At 40.7% G+C, this 19,535-nt stretch overlaps 1 protein-coding gene across 3 annotated transcripts in view; it reads right to left on the reverse strand.

Moving 5' to 3' along the window:
- The window catches only part of plcb1l (phospholipase C beta 1-like), a 105,324-nt gene that overhangs the window by 7,851 nt on the left and 77,938 nt on the right, over nucleotides 1–19,535 (reverse strand). Inside the window, exons 14-33 of one of the 3 annotated variants that reach the window (XM_023430184.2) lie at nucleotides 18,599–18,773; nucleotides 16,678–16,764; nucleotides 16,151–16,221; nucleotides 15,806–15,902; nucleotides 15,390–15,474; nucleotides 14,962–15,086; nucleotides 14,663–14,817; nucleotides 14,396–14,560; nucleotides 13,749–13,848; nucleotides 13,418–13,522; nucleotides 13,208–13,323; nucleotides 10,364–10,499; nucleotides 9,836–9,889; nucleotides 9,242–9,461; nucleotides 7,859–8,027; nucleotides 6,661–6,737; nucleotides 6,469–6,558; nucleotides 6,253–6,310; nucleotides 6,025–6,111; nucleotides 5,152–5,176 (exon numbers count right to left, since the gene is read on the reverse strand). In XM_023430184.2, the coding sequence (XP_023285952.1) occupies nucleotides 5,152–5,176; nucleotides 6,025–6,111; nucleotides 6,253–6,310; nucleotides 6,469–6,558; nucleotides 6,661–6,737; nucleotides 7,859–8,027; nucleotides 9,242–9,461; nucleotides 9,836–9,889; nucleotides 10,364–10,499; nucleotides 13,208–13,323; nucleotides 13,418–13,522; nucleotides 13,749–13,848; nucleotides 14,396–14,560; nucleotides 14,663–14,817; nucleotides 14,962–15,086; nucleotides 15,390–15,474; nucleotides 15,806–15,902; nucleotides 16,151–16,221; nucleotides 16,678–16,764; nucleotides 18,599–18,773 (2,197 nt within the window). Of the gene's footprint in view, nucleotides 1–5,151; nucleotides 5,177–6,024; nucleotides 6,112–6,252; nucleotides 6,311–6,468; nucleotides 6,559–6,660; nucleotides 6,738–7,858; nucleotides 8,028–9,241; nucleotides 9,462–9,835; nucleotides 9,890–10,363; nucleotides 10,500–13,207; nucleotides 13,324–13,417; nucleotides 13,523–13,748; nucleotides 13,849–14,395; nucleotides 14,561–14,662; nucleotides 14,818–14,961; nucleotides 15,087–15,389; nucleotides 15,475–15,805; nucleotides 15,903–16,150; nucleotides 16,222–16,677; nucleotides 16,765–18,598; nucleotides 18,774–19,535 lie in introns of those variants that run through there. The other 2 variants (XM_023430183.2, XR_015436078.1) reach the window with 2 other exon arrangements.

Below are 19,535 nucleotides of genomic sequence, written 5' to 3' on the forward strand. Positions count from 1 at the left end.
AACTGCAGAGTTGGCTGATAATTACATGTGGGTTTGTCTCTACAAAAAACCCTTTCCACATGAAGCAATTTGATCCATTGTTAATATAAAATATTTACTAGTGCAGCTTTAAACTCTGTTGCTCGCTGTCACAAGGAGAAAGTCAGCTGTAGCCATAAAACCTCAAAACCAGACTGTAGAGAGGACAGTTTCCAGTAGGAGTTCAGTAGTGAGTGTTCCTCAGACAGAGCTTAACCCTGGAGAGCTTCATTAGCACATGTGGGCAAACATAATGAACACTCGTGCACTGATCTAAAATAGCAGCTAGCATAATAGAGCAGAGGAGTAACCAAGCGTGCAACACGTACGTGCACTAACACACACAATGGATTTTACTTCACTGCCCCTAGTTTGCACACAGCGTTCTCTGTGGGTATAGTGTGTGCGTAGTGTGTAGTGAGTGTGTGTGTGTGTGTATGTGTGCGTGCGTATGTATGGGCACAAGTGCATTATTGATGCAAACACACCAGGCAGAGATGATGCAGATCAAAGTCTGTGATATGGGAACATAGTGGCCACCCTTACATCACCCAGTGAGAGAGAGGGACATAGAAAGAGACAGAGGAAGAGGGAGGGAGGCAACATACTTGCTCTCTTCCTCTTCGACTCCAGACCTCCATGTCTCCTCCGACCTGTTTGCTCCCCCTCTCTTTATCCCTCCCCCGCCTCCTCCTCTTGCTGTCTTCCACCTCCAGGAACCGTCCCTGGGATTGCGTCATGAGGACTCAGTTCCAAATTAACAGATTGCAGAGAGTCATGAAGGATAGAGGAGGAGAGGATATGAGAGGTGGGGAGGGGGTGAGTGGGGGACCCAAGTTTCCATGACGACCGCACAGGACTCCTGCCTGTCGAACAAATGAGTGTGTGTGCACATATATGTGTGGCTCTGTGTGTTGATTCAAGGCTTGCACGGTGGGGAGACACCATCAGATTTTTTTCTCCTTTTCGTTCAAGTAAGAAAGAATCAGCGAGTCTCCTACGTAAAAACACACGTTCACACAACACACACAAACACCAACGCACACTATTGTGAAATATATTGCTTTGTAACTATTTCATATCCCTCTCACTGCAAAAAAATGTGTGAAGGGGATGACTACAACATGGCTTTAGTTTTTCCTTTTCACTGGATTTCCATCTTATCTATTTTGGTTGAACAAAAACGTGAAACTGACCACATTGGTACAAAGCTTGAAGTCATACCTTAATTGCTTCTACAATATATCGGACAAAAACCATGAATATACTGCACTACAATGTGATGTCGAAATGGCTTTGTTAAGAAAAGCAGCCCCTCGTTTTCAGCTCACCCAATCTTAGTGGTCAGGACATGCAAGTCAAGAAGAGGAGGTGAGAAGAAGCAACATGACAGGATATAGGATCTTGAGGTGTGCCCAAACACCTTGTGCCATCGTGCTGGGCTCCGCTGACTCCTGAGGGGTTTTTTGATTGGTTCATTAGCAGGACAGTGACACCTGAGCGCACATGCTGGGAGTGACGACAAATCTCGCCATGTCTTTCTTCTTCTCTCTCCCCTCTCTTTCAACGCAGCACCTGACCCTCACACTATCTCCAATCGGGACTTCAGAATATTACAAACAAAAGTCGCAGGTTCTTAATAAAGCTCAGTGTAACACATCGCTCACATTTTACATCCCTTCAGCTTTAAATTATTTGAAAATTGTGCCTATTATGGCTTGTATTAAGCAGCTGTTAGATGCCTACTTCCATAGCGGAGATACTGCAGCTATTTTCTAGGTTGGGTTGGTATATCATATACATGTGAGTACACACATGTACACACACACGCTACCATTGTAGTGGGCTGCAGAGCTCTCAGGGTCTCCACCAGGGATAGTTATAGCTGTCCATTAGTGACTGCTCTGAGCCCAGAGGAGAAACTGGGTCAGAACTGCATGAGAGAGAAAGTATGTTGTATCTATCCGTCTCTGATTCATAAAGACTAACACACACACACACACACACACACACACACACACACACACACACACACACACACACACACACACATCAAACATAGAGACACACAACAGAAGTATTTTTATATTTGCCCTGCTCTGTTTATGCCCATATCCATTAGCCCCAACAGGAGCTCTCTACAGCCTGTGGTTCAGACCTTTGGCTTTATATGTGTATGTTTGCATTTATCTGTTGTTTGGATTCCTCCCAGGACTGAATGAATAACAAGTTTTTTCCTGAGAGCTAATTCACCAACCAGCAGAGGTAGTCAACAATATCTCCCTTTGCCCTAAATATCATTTTGTGGAATTTTAACTATGGTGAATGGACTGCACTCACATGCGCTTTCATCAAGAGCCAAGTGTTTTACAATGACCTGCAGCGACTTGCTCAGGGGACACTTACACAACTATTAGGCAGAGCTGGCAACCTTACCAATTTGAACACAGATGAATGTCACCAACATTCATGTAAAGAACTGGGCTCCGACTCTCCGTGGCTATACTGACTGAACTGACTGAGATGTGTTACTTATATTAATGATCATATCATATCGTTCACGATATTGATCACCTTAACAGTGTTGCTACCAGCCAAGTTAGATGCGCGTTACAGTGGCATTGATATTGTAAATGAATTTGTCAAGGTTCAGTCATGCAGCAGCCTCTGGATAACTAAGTCCCCTCAGGTGCTTTTAAAAGAAAACGGCATTCAGGGATAGAAAACCTCACAGAGCTGAATAGAGTGCAAACTAAGTGAAACATGAAATCAGGCCAGTCAAAAACTGGCACAATGAAAAAGGCTGGTAGGAACAGTCATAGCCTCTGTATTTCACAATTTGAAAACAACCATGCTGCTTCATTAAAATCGCCATAATTGAATTATATTGTAAGAGGCACTAAAAGTCCTTCCACATGATGAGTATAAGCAAGAGGTTGATCCATTGCGGTGACTGTTGACAGCAACAGAGACCCCAAGACTTTTTCAGTAATTACAGTCTAATTGCCTTCTTTCTTTAAAGAATACTTCTACAACATTGTCAGATTTCATGATGGACAGTTAAAAATAAAAAAAAGGATGAAAATTGATGCAGCAAAACCAGAATTATCTTTTTTATTCCACATCTTCCTCCTGTTTATCAAAAACCTGGAACCTACATAAGCAACAATGCAACTTGAGCGATGACAGTTCAGTCAGAGATTCAGGTGTGTTATGCTACTAGGAGCTAATGTAGCCTCGAGCCTCTGACCTGATGCAAAGATGAAGAGCGGACTATGGAGCTCACTTATGTCGAACTTCACGCACCCAGATTTTCTCTTCACACCCTAAACTTGTTGTCTTAAGCTTCAACTGATGCTGACTCAAGTGACATCAGATTTTGTGCTACGTTTTCCACATATACAGTAGCTCTCCCCAAGATCTTTCCCTGTTTAAGGTACTTGAGGACACTCTGTTGCTCAACAGTATTTTCACATGATTTAGCTACAGCATGTCATACAAAAATGTATTCAGAACTTTGGTTGTTGTTGTGGGTGGCAGCCTGAATTTTATAACAAACATAACCCTGGGCATCTTCTACTAACTGTCTCCAGAGCTGTGTCCTCGGACATCTTTTGCATATTTTGCATATTTTGCATAAAGATGACAGTCATTGCATGAGAGCAGATACTGCAGAGGTGGTTGATTACTATTTAATAGCCCTCTTCAGGCAAATTAAATTTGCCATGGTCCATATGTTGATTTAGAGAGGTGAGTGTGACAGCGGATTAGGTGGGTAGGTGATCAGTTACAGTTTTGCGGGAAACAACGGTTGCGAACAGAATGAAATTTGATGGCAACACTAGAGTGATCTAGAAAAAAACACCAGCATCTGCTTCTCTCTCTGATCTGTGGAAACTTGCTTAATTTAATGTTGATTAGACCCTGATGACACTGGTTCGCACAGCTAATATTTAGTAGGTGCTGATTTATGAAATCACAGTAATAATGATGTTATTGACAAGGATGATCTAGCATCTATTAAGAGATGATGATTGTCACCACGGGACCATGTTAGAATGAGTGTAGTTCACTAATCTGAGCGATTTACTCACAAGCAGATAGTTAACAAGGCAAATACAGTCAGCTCTGATTCTACACTCCCATTCTGTTTTTAACATTTCCCTCGAGCGAACGCGTTAGTCTCACTACTTCATTTCTCCCGACTGCAGCTTTGTGGAAAACTGTTGCGAGCTACTGTATGTGAGGTATTGGGCTGTATTTCTGCACTGCACCTCCCACACTCAACTTGAAGTGGTTTCAAAAGGAACAAGAAGCTGTCACTTTGAGAGTGGGTGGTTATGGAACTGTCTCCAGCAGAACACTTCTGATTTATGCCTGTCTCAAAAAACAAAAAAAAATCTATCTCATGAGTAGATATGGTAAATGTACACCATTCTCCTCATTTGACAACATGAGTAAAAACCATTAGATTAAAAATCTTGTCAAGCTCACTGAAAGACTTCAAGAAGAAAAGAGAGGAGATATTTGCAACAAAGTGTTACTACCTTTTGTATGGTAGATGTACTAGTACTATATGATATTATATTTTCATTATGATCATGACAAACTACATGTCCGTAATTAGTACAGTGGTTGGGGAACACTGTACAAAATTCTGTGTTACGATAGTACCTGAGACATTTACTATTTTAATAGAATATACAGTTCATTTGATTTGATATAAATATTCTTTCCCTTTCACTTTGACTAGGATAGAGGATCTTGCTCAAGGACATATTGACAGGTGGGGCTAAATCTGAGCACTCCATCTGTGGCGTGATCTCACTACACAGGCCAATCTGTTACCCCTGCTATGATGTTATGTCTCCACGCTATACCAATTACTGTTAAATTACAGTAATCCAGACACACTGTATTTGTTGTTCTCTTAAAAAGCACTAAATGTCTTTGCAATAATTGATACAGTATTCTGCATTGCACTAACGCTTGGCAGGTCTCAGCCGTTACTGAGAAGCAATGTGCATTCACTTGTTGCCAGTCGGCGGCCCAGGTGTATAAAACCTTGCATATTAATTCTGCCACACTGATGCTGTATTAATGCTGAACACTGGGATGCAACAATGGTCTTACCACGCTCTTCAGCTGCAAGGCCATCCTACAATGACAGTCACAATGACAAGGTTGGGAACTGCGCAAATCATAGAAGAAAAAGCAAAACACGCTAAAACTCCCACAAGCATACTTATGTGTTCACCGCACAATAATGCCATGTATATGAAACATATAGTTGCGTGCTATGATGGTATTACATAACAGCAGCCGGGGATGCAGCTACAGCAAAGGAGCTCTATGTTCCAAAGCAATTGACCACTCTTCACTGATACACAAACCAACAACTCTTTCACATAGTTTCACTGTGTGTACTGTGGCCAACACACACATACATTAAGTACAGCAGGAATCGGCTTTTAAACCTGGAGTGACATATCCAGATATTACAATAATGGCAGAGTCTGAGTTGAAACCAGAGTCCACAACAATTGTCTTATTCGATATTGTTCATTGTACATGTTTGCACAAAAGTGCCAGACACTGCAGCATCTGATTAAACCTGACCCAGGTCGCCACCTAGTGGTTGAAATTAGCAGCAAGCGTTTGGTTCAGGGTGTTTATATTTAGCCCCTCTTCTAAACAAACAAACAAACAAACAGAAAGCATCCATGTTAAGAGGTAAATACTGACCCTGGATCTGTTTAAAAAAAACAAAAAACAAATACAGCTCTTTATATGTATGTATCCACACAAATTTCTAATATGGCTTAATGCATTAATAAATGTTTGGCCCCCAGGCCCTGCACCCCCTCCCCTCAGGATGGTGGATCCTGCCATGCAACAGAGTGGTAACTAGTGATGGAATTAGAAATGTCCGTATGCAGTAGATCACAAATAAATATTTAATTCACATGTAGGTTTTATTTAACAGTTTCTTAGTAAATGTCTTACCTTTGGCCTTTCATCAAAGATCTGCTGACGGATGTCCTTGTGCTTCTCTAGTAGTCTCTCCTGTCTTTTACTCTGTGCATCTTCCAACTTCCAACCACACACACACACACACACACACACACACACACACACACACACACACACACACACACACGCCATCAGCAGGTGTATGGACAGTGAATACAAACTTGAATTTCTTTATGACAGCATAGCATTATCTTCTCTTACCCGTTTGATGTACTGCACCACCTCGTTGACAAATGATCTGTTGATCTCCAGCTTTTCTCTGTAGGGAGAATTTTACCAACCATCAAACAAGGTGACCATGACAACGGAACTAAATCTTTAGCTTTCAGTGACATCTAGTGGCCATACAAGTATAACATCCAAAGCCCACAAAGAAAAAGACTTTTTACTTGTTCCTGTTCAAATACAGATACTTACTCCTCTGTCACATTCTTGTCTTTAGATTTGGCTTCATTGATTTTCTCTTGCCTTTTCTTGTCCATTTTCTTCTTGAGATCTTTCTTTTCTCTGTATATGATGAAGCAAAGAGAACAAGATTGAGATGAATGAAAATGTGTGTTTGTGTGAACATGTGTGCATGCTGTTTGCTGAAGGCACACGCAGTCTTACTTTTCACAGATGTCTCTGAGCTTCTTGAGCTGAGCGCTCTGGCACTCCTCTGCTATAGTGGTCAGCTTCTCAACCAGCTGGACAGAGACACAGAGTGAGGCAAAATTTGACACTAAGAAAACAAAATATCGCAAAGTGGGTGAGACAAGAAACACCTGATTTTAATTCTTTTATTATTCTAGTTAATAGTTCTGTTTAACTCAACCCAGATTTATTGACATTCTGATCCCAATTAAACTGCATTCATCAAAGTTTCCATTATGCTTGTTGTCTTTTGCTTGAATAAATCTTTCTGTGTTGACTGTGCAGGTGTACTGGAGCAGAAGACATTCATCTTTCCACACCAGACAACAGAACATGTGCACAGGCAGCAGAATGATGGCTGTACTATTCTAGGGGGGGTGACCTGGAGTTTATTCGCTTATTCATTTGCTTGATATGGTTAATCTGCACGAGCATCTCTGAGCTTTGGGAGAGCAGGAGAGAGTCAGCGCTTTATCAAGTCCGATACAAGTCGGGGCGAGCTCCAATGTGTGTGTTGCATATGTGTGTGTGTTTATCCCACTGTTACATACAGTGCGTGCTTGTATATATTTTTTATGTCTGATGACCCTGACTTGTATTATTAACTCTGGGAAAGTGTATATAAGGAAATGGCTTACATAAACGTTTTTTCATTGTCATCAATCTGTCTTTCTACAAGAGCTTAAGAAGGGCACACAAGTTCTTTAGAGACAAGTATGAAATTAGCTGCAAGTGCGGTGGCCATAAATAGACAACTAACAGATGTACAGAGATGACAGGAAATCAGATGCTCTAAGTCTTCTATCCATATATGTGCAGTTTGTACCTCACAATAATTATAAAATATTTTATGGACCTCTGGGGAACAGATATAAGAACGAGTATAAGATGACTGATTTGCAGATTATTCGGCTGTTTCACTACGAATAGCAGAAGTGATTCAAGGCCCTGAAGTGAATTGGAGTCTTGGATATTTGTCCATACTATACGTAGTCAGTAGTGATAGTAAATGAGGACTCTGCGGATCAGACATTGTAGAAGTGAAAACTGACATTGTGAGACAGATTAGTCAAACCAGCTGCACTCACACCTACATACATTCTGGTAAAAAATGCTCTCCAGACTTTTGGGAGCCCACTGTATGCGTGTATTTGTTGTGTGAGTTTGTGAGTACCTGTTTGATGTGTTCTCGTTTCTGGTACTTTTCGCTGTAGTACTGCTCCTGGCGAAGTGTGAGGAGCTGCTGCTGCTGCTGCTCCTTCAGCTCTGCAAGCCTCTGGTTGCACTCCTGATCCAGCTCACACAGCTCCTGGTCCAGCATCGACAGAGAGGGTTCGGACCGGCTGGACAGGTACACGCAAACACACGGACACACACAAACAGAATATCTGCAAATTAAGGTACTTGCTTCAGAGTAAGAGTAAATAAATACATGTCATATGGTTATTTATATGATATGAAACTGCTATAATCATCAGAGCAAATTTCCACAAGGATCACTTCATTACAGTGTGTCTACTGGTAATTAAAATAACAGCCTCTACGTGTCTGCAGAACTCAGGAAGCAGTGCTAACAACTTTGATGTTAGTATTTGAAGTAATTTCAAACATCCGGAAGGACATTTATCTCAAGGAAACATGGTTGAAATGTGTTATCTTTTTTTTGCAGTGGACCTCTGAGTTCCTTTCTGTGCTGAGTTCTGAAGCTTCAGTGTGTGATGGACTCCTGTGGGTCCTGAATGTGTCCCTGAGGTTGGGGGTAAGCCATATCCGTCTTATTCTTATTCTATGCATAGCTCAGCCCCTTTCTTCTTTCTTAAGAGGGCAAGTTCTGCCTTGTTGTGTTTGTTTCTGTGCAGTACAACGTCCAACAGTGGATTTTAATGTGTATTTCACGGCGTGTTTGTGCAGATGGAAGACAGACAGAAAGACAGAAAGAAAGACTTAAGGAGGGTAGGAAAATATATATATATACGATACTATTTATGATAACTTATGATGCAGTGTCGTAATTTTCTTTTTATAACATTCCCAACTGCGCATGTAGTAATTAGTAATATAGTAATTTACAGCCTTTCCCTGAATGAATTTTAAATATCCCCAGAGAAGCAGCTTGTTAAAACTTTGAGCTACACACACACACACACACACACACACACACACACACACACACACACACACACACACAGTCTGTAAAGTGTGTGCAGATGGAGAGAGCAACAACAATATGCTTACGAGATCAGAGTTTTCTTTGTAACTCAGTACAAGTGAGAGACAGGAGCTTACTCAAATCTTACATGTCTTGTAGCTGCATTGTGTTCTGGGTTTTTACAGAAGTGTTTGCACTTTGTTGATGCTAAAACTTCCATTTTCTTTCACTATGTAGTGAAAATGTTCTACATTAGCCACCGGCTTTGTCTTTCTTTGCTGTGCTGACGCTTTTGGTGAAGTCCCTTTGAAGGTAGAGAGAGCACAGGGGAAATACTTCAAAGAAAAGAGGTGAAGAGAGCAACCAATAGTGGGACAGTTTGAAAAGGAGAAGAGGAGGGCTACCTACCTTTTCTTACCGTCTCGTTTGTGGCTCTTCTGCAGGGCAGAGCGCCGGCGCTGATGCTGGCTCTGTAGCTCGGATACACGAGCTGTGTGCTCCTTGATCAGCTCGCTGGTCTTGCGGTGGTGTTTTCGAACCAGCTCCTTCATCTCCTTGTACTGCTTCCTCTGCTCCCGAACAAAGCCTTTCTGTTGCTTCAATTCCTCCAGTGTCTGAGCCTCCAGTTCTGAAGACAAGGGATGAAGCAATGTATAAGTAAAAATCATCCTTTGTAGAACAGCAAATTTCTGAATTTCACTACATAATTCTAAGGGTTAAGGAATAATAAAGTCTTAAAAGAAAACTCACCAGAAATAGAAAACTTTAACATAAATCATTAATACATTAACAAACTACAAAACAAACACTTTGACATTGGACTATACTTAAAAGCATTCTCCTGAGTATCATCTAGAGGAAAACCAAAATCAGTCTGAGTGTCTGGAGGTCAAATAATTGTTTAATTGATTTCACATATGGTAAGGAGTAAATTCAGTAAAGCAAGTAACCACAGATACAAGAGTGAGTGTTCAAGGCTGAGGTTTGACAACATTATCTTACCAGTGAGAACACTCTGAATGATATCTTCAGTCTTCACTGATGGTTTCAGTGAGCCTGGTCACCAAAAACAAGTTCACAAGTTAGTTTTACAATAAAGCACAATCACAAATAATCACAACAAATTATTTACAACAAAGGTAGATTCTTCATATGTTGTTTTGATATAGATAAATAATATGGTCCGGGGGACAAGTAACATGTATATGAAAAGTAGAACCTTATGTATCCCTCCCAAAAAATCGAAATCAACATAAAATACAAGCCAGACTAAAATTGTTACATTACTATTAGCAGATAAGTTATGGGAGTAATATCATGATTAGACAGAATATTAACTGCAACATTGCAAAAATGTGCTAAATTTAAGAGTTTGAATATGTACAAACTTTATATTCCCTTTTGTCATCTAAGAATAAAGGCAGAGGTAAGTTTTACCTGAATGTAATGTTTAGGTAATGTCTTTCAATGTACGTACAATGGACTTTGTGTGAAATTTTAGCTATTGCACATGTGTTATGTATATAGCACCTGCAGACTGAGTCTGGCCGACCAGCGAAGGGGGTTTCGGGGCGATAATGGGTGTGTGGGTCAGTCCGTTCTCTGCAGGCAACGCTACCCTCTGGTCCACCTTAGATTCTGAGGGGGCATCACTTCCTGCCTCCACCTGTCAATCACACAAAAGATTCAATATTGGGATCAATCAAACTTGTCAGTCAATACAACTGATAACACTGGTCACCACTGACAGAGGAATTTAGTGCAGACCATAAAACCAAATAAGTACCATTGTTTACATGAAGACAGGTCATCTTTACAATTAACAAGTTATCAAGTTTCTTAAATTAAGTTCAATACAATGGACAGCAAATTTATCAGAGTACGACACACGCACACACGCATCTCGCCACACATACAACTCGTCTTTGCGAAAAATTTGCAGTTACAATGTTTTTTTTCCTCCTACATCACTTAAACTTGATTTAAAGATTCTCTGTGTATCTCTTTCTTTAGTGTCACAGATCATCTGAAGCCTATTCTAAGTTTAAAACACATTCATTATAGATTTTTTCTGAGGAACAAAAAACCTCAAATGGCGGTATCTGTTTTCTATTTCGCTGTACCTGTGTCCTGCACGACAGTTTGTAGACATAGCTTTGGTAACCCACTCTCAGCATTGCTTTCTGTGCCGAGGCTCAGCAGATCTTAATTTCCCCTAGGCTCGGCTGAATCTCGAACTATATGCTCTTATCTCTGAAAGGTTAATGCAATTTTAAATAATCTCTGTTCTAGTCACGCTAACCAAGATCTTTCTCCCCCTGCTCTCTCTACATTCATCTCCCCACACTGTGCTCTGCCTTTCCATGCTCTACCTCTTTTGGTGACTGTTGCCATGGCCACAGCATGAAACTGCTCTCTGTGGGAAATCGTATCAGCTGGCAAATCAGATAAGAGAAGCCCCTCAGGAGCAACCCTTCTTTCCAGTCCCCTTTTCTAATAACCTCAGATAACCCGGTGTCCTGCCTTGCCTCTCACCCTAAATTTATCCTGACTTCAGTCTTAGAAATTGGTCACTTTTCTCCTCAGATATCATCCCCTGTTGCACTCCACTTACATTAATCCTTGGCCACTTGTACTCTCCATCAAGTCCATTTAAAATGACAATCCACATTTACCTACGACCGCTACAACTTTACCATTAATGCCCCATTTACAAGTTAACAAATTCAGTTTCTCCTGCTATTACTGTAATGCTGATGGCCCCATTAGTGTGAGACATCTGCAGCGCAATCTTTCCTTGGATTTCACTTGGAACAAAGCAGAAGGTCATGTTCTCTAAAGCAGCCATGACATTGGCATTTAGGTTATGTTCATAATGAAGCCTGTTCTAAAGTTAAAGGTCACTGCCAACTCTAGTTTAGATTCATATAGTTAGCATATTTCCAGTGTACAGTGGAATCAGTCAGTAGTAAGTCTGTGCTTCTATGTTCTTAGACCTAGATCTAAACTTTCATTGAATGTTTTTTGCTGACTTGGGGGAAGCACAGCTATATCCACAACATTAAGTATTACCATCTTACACAGTTTATATAGCTAATTTGTCAGCAAGTTGTTGCCTATTCACACATCAAGCACACGTGCAGCTACACTGGAGTTGTGCTTCTGGCCTCCTGGCAAATTTAACTCCAATTTTCACTCCTCTTTTAGCTCTGTTTTGCTCTCCCTCAACTCCTGAGAGATATGTCTGGCTCATAAGCCGTTACATATTCACCGGGTAGTCAGTGCTGTGCAGGTAAGGTAGTTTACAGTTGGTTTATCAGAGCCTGTCGCTGAAAACTGCTGATGCTAGATCCAGAAACAAGGTTGAATAGAGTGGTGAGAGTGAACCGAAACAGTAAAGTTAAAGCCAAACAATGAACTGAAATATTGCTAAAATGCTGTGTGGAGACGAGGCGAGTTGTAGAGTTTGTTGATAATCTGTGGGTTTGCCACCAACAAGTAAACTGCTTTTACATTATCCAGTTCATCAATTGTTAATGTAGATATATTGATTACAGCAGCTTTAAGCTAAGTCAAGGTTTCACTTACCACAGCTTAAACACAATAAAAAGGAAAAAGACCTGTTGTTGAACTTCTACTTTGGACAGCAGAGTACCACAATAGCCTTGCAACTACAAAACTCAATTGGGAAATTGTCATTTCTGCTGCACTAAATCAAGGAGACAGTGTCTCATTTTCTGCACTGGTTGTCAGTTGTTGAACATGAATTTCATTTGGTCTGTGAACCTCAAATCAAAACAATCTTCTCAGCCACTGCGCCATTTCAGTCAGTAACAGTATATGCAGTGATGATTAAACCTGTCACTCCCTACAAGCTGTATATTTTAAAGCATGACAATGAAAGCACACAGAGTCGCGATGACAGACCTCCACCCCTTAGGAAACCTAGTATCAGAGTCTGAAGGTGGAAGACAATACTGCTACAGCTGTGATAGAAGTGCAGTTTATCATAGAGGGAGTGGGAATGGAAAATGGCCCAAACGAAGTGTGTTGATAATATCTATGGGGATCTGTGCTGGAAACAAACTGTGGCTCATAATCCACTGCAGTGCTGCTGGTAGATGGCTGTGGGTTTTAGAGTAAAGCAAATTAAAGAAGGGGACTCTTCTTCTCTCTGCATCTTCTCATTTTCTCGACCATATGTTTTGAATTTCTAAACCAGTTAGTTCCTTACAATGCGAGGAGCAGCCAGCTGGCCAAGGGACCACTCATCTAAATCAGTGGCACAAAACTTTCCACACTAAAACACAGCTACTTACGAGCAGACACACATGGGTCTGGATGTGTGATGGAGCAAGTAGTATAAACACACACCTCTTTGTCACCCTCTTCCTCGCCTCCCTCCTCTAGAGTGAGAGCAGCCAGCTGATTGGCTCTCTGCTCCATCAGGTTGACATAGCGGATGGGATTGGACAAGGCTTCTATGACATCTGAGGAACAGGGAGAAAAAAGAGCAGTAACAATGAACATAACTTTGAACTTGCAGTGTTTAGTTTTTAGTTTACATATGTTCACCTCACTTACCTGCAAATGTGTCTGGGACGTAGTCCTTTACTTCTACATACACAAACAGAGCAGGCAGCGTCAGAGACTGGTTCTTCTCATTCCGTAGGCTGATGTAGTGATAACCTGCAAAGTTGGAGTAATATATGAAAACATAGCTTATGCTGAACTAAAGTTAATAATTTACAGAAATTATATCTATAACGTAATTGTTTCTATTATCATGTCTTCATGTTCTTGAATACATATTTTAGAGGTTTAAATACAAATATACCCCTACTTCTCCATATTTCCTCCGCATTTTTAAAATGACAGTAGATAAAGGTGGAGGGAGAGTCAAAACAAAGCACACCTGGACGGATGGCTGATACAGGAATGATACGGTGGCCGATGAACTTCCCTCCTTCTTCAAACACAGCTATCCTTATTGAAGCAAGTGTGGGCAGGACAACCTGAGGAAGTGTATAAAATACACCTATGTCATTCATTCTACTGAAACCAAGTGAAAACAAGTTATCAACACTAAAATGCACAACTTGAGTAAAAATGGCACCATCAAGTGACTAATACTTTCATTTCTCAACAAATTTATCATTTATCATTTTATATTCCATACGTTTCTCAAACATTAGCTGTTGTCTTGTACACACACACCCATATATATATATATATATGTATATATATATATATATATACACATTCCCATAAATATGTGTATATCCTAAAGCATTAAACTACATGTGCATGTTCAGTAATGACATTAAATTCATAGAATTCTTTATTGAAGCAGTCTCATTCTCAATCTTTGTATTTGTATCCTCCTGTACATTTATTTTCTGCACTGTGTAATGGTAAACTGAAAGCTATATATATATGTATATATACAGTATATATACTGTATATATACTGTATGTCACCATACTTGGCCAGCAAAGTTGACTGAACCTTAATTTCCATCAGTGTCAATTGTTAAATAAAAATGTGACCACATCGTCTCACCTTCTTGAAGACAATGGCCTCCTCTTCCCAGACAGGGTTGATGGCATTGCCCTGAGATGTCTTGGTCTTGAAAGCTTTCCTCTTGGTGTCCACTGGTAAGCCAAACATGTCGATCTCCACGTACGTGCCCACTTTCTTATCTGACAGGAACTGGCCTGAGATGATCTGGAGGGAAGGAATGGGAGAAAGAAAAATATAAAAAATATACTCAAAAAACACAGACAGAGCTACACAAACACAAAACGAGCAGCACAAGCAAACACACACCTTCACAGACAGTGTGTTGGCAACTATCCCATCCACTGTGCTCTCAGTAAAAGGGTCAAAGTGTTTGTCTGGCCGTCTCATAAACTCCGGTTTGAGTCTGTAGCCACATTTCCCATTGTACTCATACATGCCCAGGTTCAGCTGCATGGACAAATCTGTGGAGTAACGACAGAGTGACCACAGTTTATTTGCATGTGTCAACAACACTCACAAAAATCAAACATGCAAACTAATAACTATCCCAAAAGTGTGAAGGAATGAAGGATTTACACAACATGAAAAAAGCGATCTTTCCTCACCAATGGTTTGGAAATTGAGAGCCACCAGCTGACAGCCGGCGTTCCAGAAGAGCTGAGGGTTGTAGTTGGATGAATCCACTCGAGTGCCTTTAGGGTAGATCCTGCTTAGCTGCAACTTGTTGTATCTGAACAGAGCTGTATTAAGGATGAGGCTGCATGACCTGCATCAGAAAATACAGCTGGTGCTACTGCAGCTACCACCATTTCTGCTACTGTTTACCTTTTGTTACTTTCACTGAGCAAACTGAGTCACTGAACCAAGGTGACAATAAAGAGTACAGTGATGCTGTGCCTACCATAAGTCTCCACAGCGAATAGTAAGGCCGGAAGAACAGAAACTAAACATATACAAACCCAAATCGGATTCAGTGATGGTGAATGGAATTAAGGAGTGTGGAGCACTGCTTCGGTAAAACTGAGAAGGATACTCCACAAACTCTACAGGACATTTGGTCAGCTGCTCCAAAGCTTTGGTCTCTACGAAGGATGACATCTGGAAGCTGCGATTGATCTCTGCGGGCAGAGGTGGTTATATATTAATCAGGATGATCTAATGCTCACTGGATAGATTGAAAACTTCAGGGTCTAAATTTCACTGCTGTAAAAAACACTTGTTTAAAGCACTTTACCTGAGCTGATGTACAGAGTTTAATCTGAAGCTTTGAGGCATTAGTGAGCACTGTATTCAGGATTCATTTTGTAAACAAATATCTTAAGATGACTTATGTCTTTACAAACAAATCAATATCTGCTCAATCATTTTTATCAGATGAAGGTTGTTTTCAGATGATGGGTATCTCATGTTGAATTATACGTACAGTAAACGTTCACTGTTCTTACGTACTTTTGGAAGCCTCGAAGCTGTTAAACTTGACCGGTTGGATGTAGATGACCAGGTTGGACATTTCCTCTGTGGCGAACGCCTCGCTGCCTGCCGTACCCTGTACATGAAAACAGACACACACACAAACATACGTCTAAACGCAATGCAGCACAGTGTTTTAACAAAAGGTCCATTACGATCCTTGAAAACAATGAGGGGTTTTGAAGACTCGAGTAGGAATAAAGTGCATTATCAAATATGTACACTAGACGGCAGCGTTAGTACATGACATGCACATACAGTAGTACACTGGGCTGTAAATCTCCAACATTACTAGTATTTGAACTGACCGCTAAAGATACACACCTCATCCATTGAGCCCTTTTTACAGTCATCATCATCATCGTCTTCATCTTCGCTTTCTGCCTCCACCTCACCTGAAACACGAGTCCCAGATTTGACCACAGATAATAGCAAGAAATAAAGCTAAGTGAGCCAAAGTTAAATGTGTGTACATTTAATTGACATTTCCACAAATTCCATGCAAAATGTTCAAAGCTAATAGCCCTTTAAACCAGTCTTTGTCTAGGAACAGTCACCTCCATTGTGTTTAAAGCAGAGACACAAACAAGCCTTACACTGACAGCTGAATGCACACAGCTCATCCACTGAGGAAATTAATTTTAATATTGTTTTGGTGGAGCTGACACAGCCTCTGCACCCACATAATGAGAGATCCACTAAAGATTTCTCACTCTGAGGTCACACTGACTGAGGAAATTAATTTTAACATTGTAATGGTCGCACTGACCTATAGCTTCTGCGCCAGCCTAATGAGAGCTCTGGTAAAGATTTGCCTCAGAGTCTAAGGTCATGTACTATGTGTGACTTACCGATAGACTTTCTGCCCTGTGGCCTCAGGCTGAGCTCAGCACCCTCAGAGGGCTGTGAGGAATCTGCCATCTCCTCTTTGGTTGAACCTGCACAGAAACAACAAAACATCATCATCATCAGCAACAAACCCCCATCTGACAATAATACAAGGTCAAACTACTGTATCAACATGATAAGGCTTCATTTGAAGTGTTGATAATGTAATGTTTAGTCAACCGTTGTGCAGTACAGTATGTCATTATTAACTTTTCACTATTTGTGCAGCACTTTCAAATTGTACAAAGTACTTTATAACCAGGTAATATTGGATGATAAACAACAACAAAGAGCTTTGTGCTGCTTTAAAGAGAAGCCGCACTGATCCAAGGGTGTCATTTCTGCTGGAGATGGGGTGTGCATGTCCTCCTGACTTTTCAAATTGCTATTTTTGTCTCCCTCACGTCTACAGTTTCAGTTTGATATTCATACTGAAATCTCTTTAAATAGTATCCTCTTACTGTTCAACCTCCAAATCTAGATGAGATGGAGCAATAAGAAGTTTTTGCGAGCGGCAGTAAGATCAGTTTGTATTTTCAGAGCTTTCAGGCCACATAGAGGCTGCCTGAGACTTCTGATCAGCTGAACATGTTGAACTTGTGCACAGCCTGACAGGAATCTTAGGGCAGACACTTAGGACTGCAAAAACCACTCACCCTCCTCTTACCTTTTTTCGGCAGGGAGAAAATAAATTTATATTCCGATTTACTGGTGACAATGTACAATTGTATTTTAATTAAAGGATGTTATGATTGTATGGCAATCCTTATATTATTTTTACATTTCATTTTCTTGATCTGAGGTTTGAGATGTAAACACAGTGTCGTCTCACATCTCTCAGATATAATTTTCCTGTTTATTGCATTACTAATACAGAAATTTAGGCCACATTTATTGTCTAATTGTCTTGTGGAGGATGAGTTCCTGTATAATGTTATGTTTGCTAGGTTAATATAACTGCATTTAAACAGATTGTTTTTTAGTCTGTTTGAAGAGCTGCGGACTCACAGTGCCCTTTCCACCTCTGAAATAAAAGCTACACCCTTACATTGATCAGTGATTGTCTCATAATGTGTCACCACAGAGGGACCAGCTCTGATTCTTAGTGCACACCAGTTTACTTTTTGACTGTTATGCAAGTCAAACACTTGTGTTGCTTATTTTCTTCCAGCGGGGGGCAGTGTGTGTTAGTGTAAGAATGATGCATGCAGCTCAGCAGTCAAAGAAAACTGAGGATGATTGATTGCAAGGTTTATTATAATTTACAGATAAATTATGTACTGAACATACGAAAATGAGTAGGGGGGGGGTAAAATAAGAAGAGAAAACACACACACACACACACACACACACACACACACACACACACACACACACATGCACATGTAAATGACACATCTGAAGTGTAACCAACTACAGGGTTTAGGGTAATCTCAAACCAGGGAGCAGCTGTGAAAATATGTAAAATCCATAAATCCATAAATGAGATATATATATATATGTTCACCACAGTTACAGTCTAATGTATACACAGCTGCATGAACACACACCAACACACTGAAGGCCACTACTAACCAGTGTTTAAGACGCCCTAGTGACTAGCAGTGTGTATGCCTGACAGGGAGTGTATCCAACAGCCAATAATACCTTCAGCTGATGGAGAGGGCCATGAAAATGATAAATGATAAACAATAGCACTGTATCGCTCCAGTGATTCAGTTTCTGGACGGCACAGAGGTGTCGAGCCACAGCACAGATGGGCCCAGACGGTTAGACTACATTTAACTTCTGAAACACCATTACTCAGCTGTCCCGGTGTGACTTGACGGCTCTGGTAGTGGGATGTGAGTGTGTGTGCTTGTGTGTTTAAAGTGAGTGCCGTACCTGCACTAGGGGAGGAGGGCTCACACACACTGGAAGAATCGCTGTAGGTGTTAGAAACCTGCTCGGACAGTTTCTTCTTGGTGCTTCCGTCTGTCTTGTGGTGTTTCTTCTTGTTCTTCACTAAGATTTTCCCCATCAGCTCCATGGGGCTGGGCAGTGGCACACTAGACTCCAGCTGGATGTTGAAAGAGATGGAGACAGGGAGGTCATGAAAATCACAGGGAGGTCATGTAAATGAAGAAAGAGAGGCACACAAGAAGTCAGGGAAAGTTTTCAGCAGAATAATGTCATTTCCTGTTGTATGATTGTAAAATCTGTTGGAGGAGTGAACGATGTGGACTGCCTTTTGTGACAGGAAATAGTTTCAGTAAAAGAGAAATACAAAAATGATGGTTGTAAAGTTCCAACGTATTGATTTATGGATAGAGAACACTCCATTACAGCCGTATCTTACGACCGCTTGGAGACAAATTAGTTAATTACAGGAGGAAACTGCCAAAGTTGTTTACTGGAGTGAGTCATTTAACATGTAAATTCATGGGAGTTAAAAAAAAAAAAAAAAAAATTTTCTGATCAAAATTCACTTTGGAAGAATCTGCTGAGTAGAGCTTGTTAGTGACCGCGAGGATCTGCACTGAGCATTACAAAGTCTGTTGATGTAACAACTCAAAAGTTTACACTTTCAACACTAAAAGAAGCTTCCAGTGGGGAAACTGAGCATTAAACACAAACACACACCCTCTCAAGGGAGCTGACTGGAAGGAGGCAGATCTCTTTATTTATTTATGGGGTACACTGCTTTTGGATCACAGTGTTTAGGGATATCAATAATGTATTATTGAGAATTTCAGCAGCAATGTTGAATACACACACAACCATGGTCTTTATAACTTATCAGTTATAAACACAACCAAACTTCAAAAATGTTTCTTATTTT

The sequence above is a fragment of the Seriola lalandi genome, unplaced genomic scaffold (assembly GCF_002814215.2).
Source record: "Seriola lalandi dorsalis isolate HSWRI2012SDOR001 ecotype SW California unplaced genomic scaffold, Sedor1 jcf7180002054901, whole genome shotgun sequence".
NCBI classification, from domain to species: domain Eukaryota; kingdom Metazoa; phylum Chordata; class Actinopteri; order Carangiformes; family Carangidae; genus Seriola; species Seriola lalandi.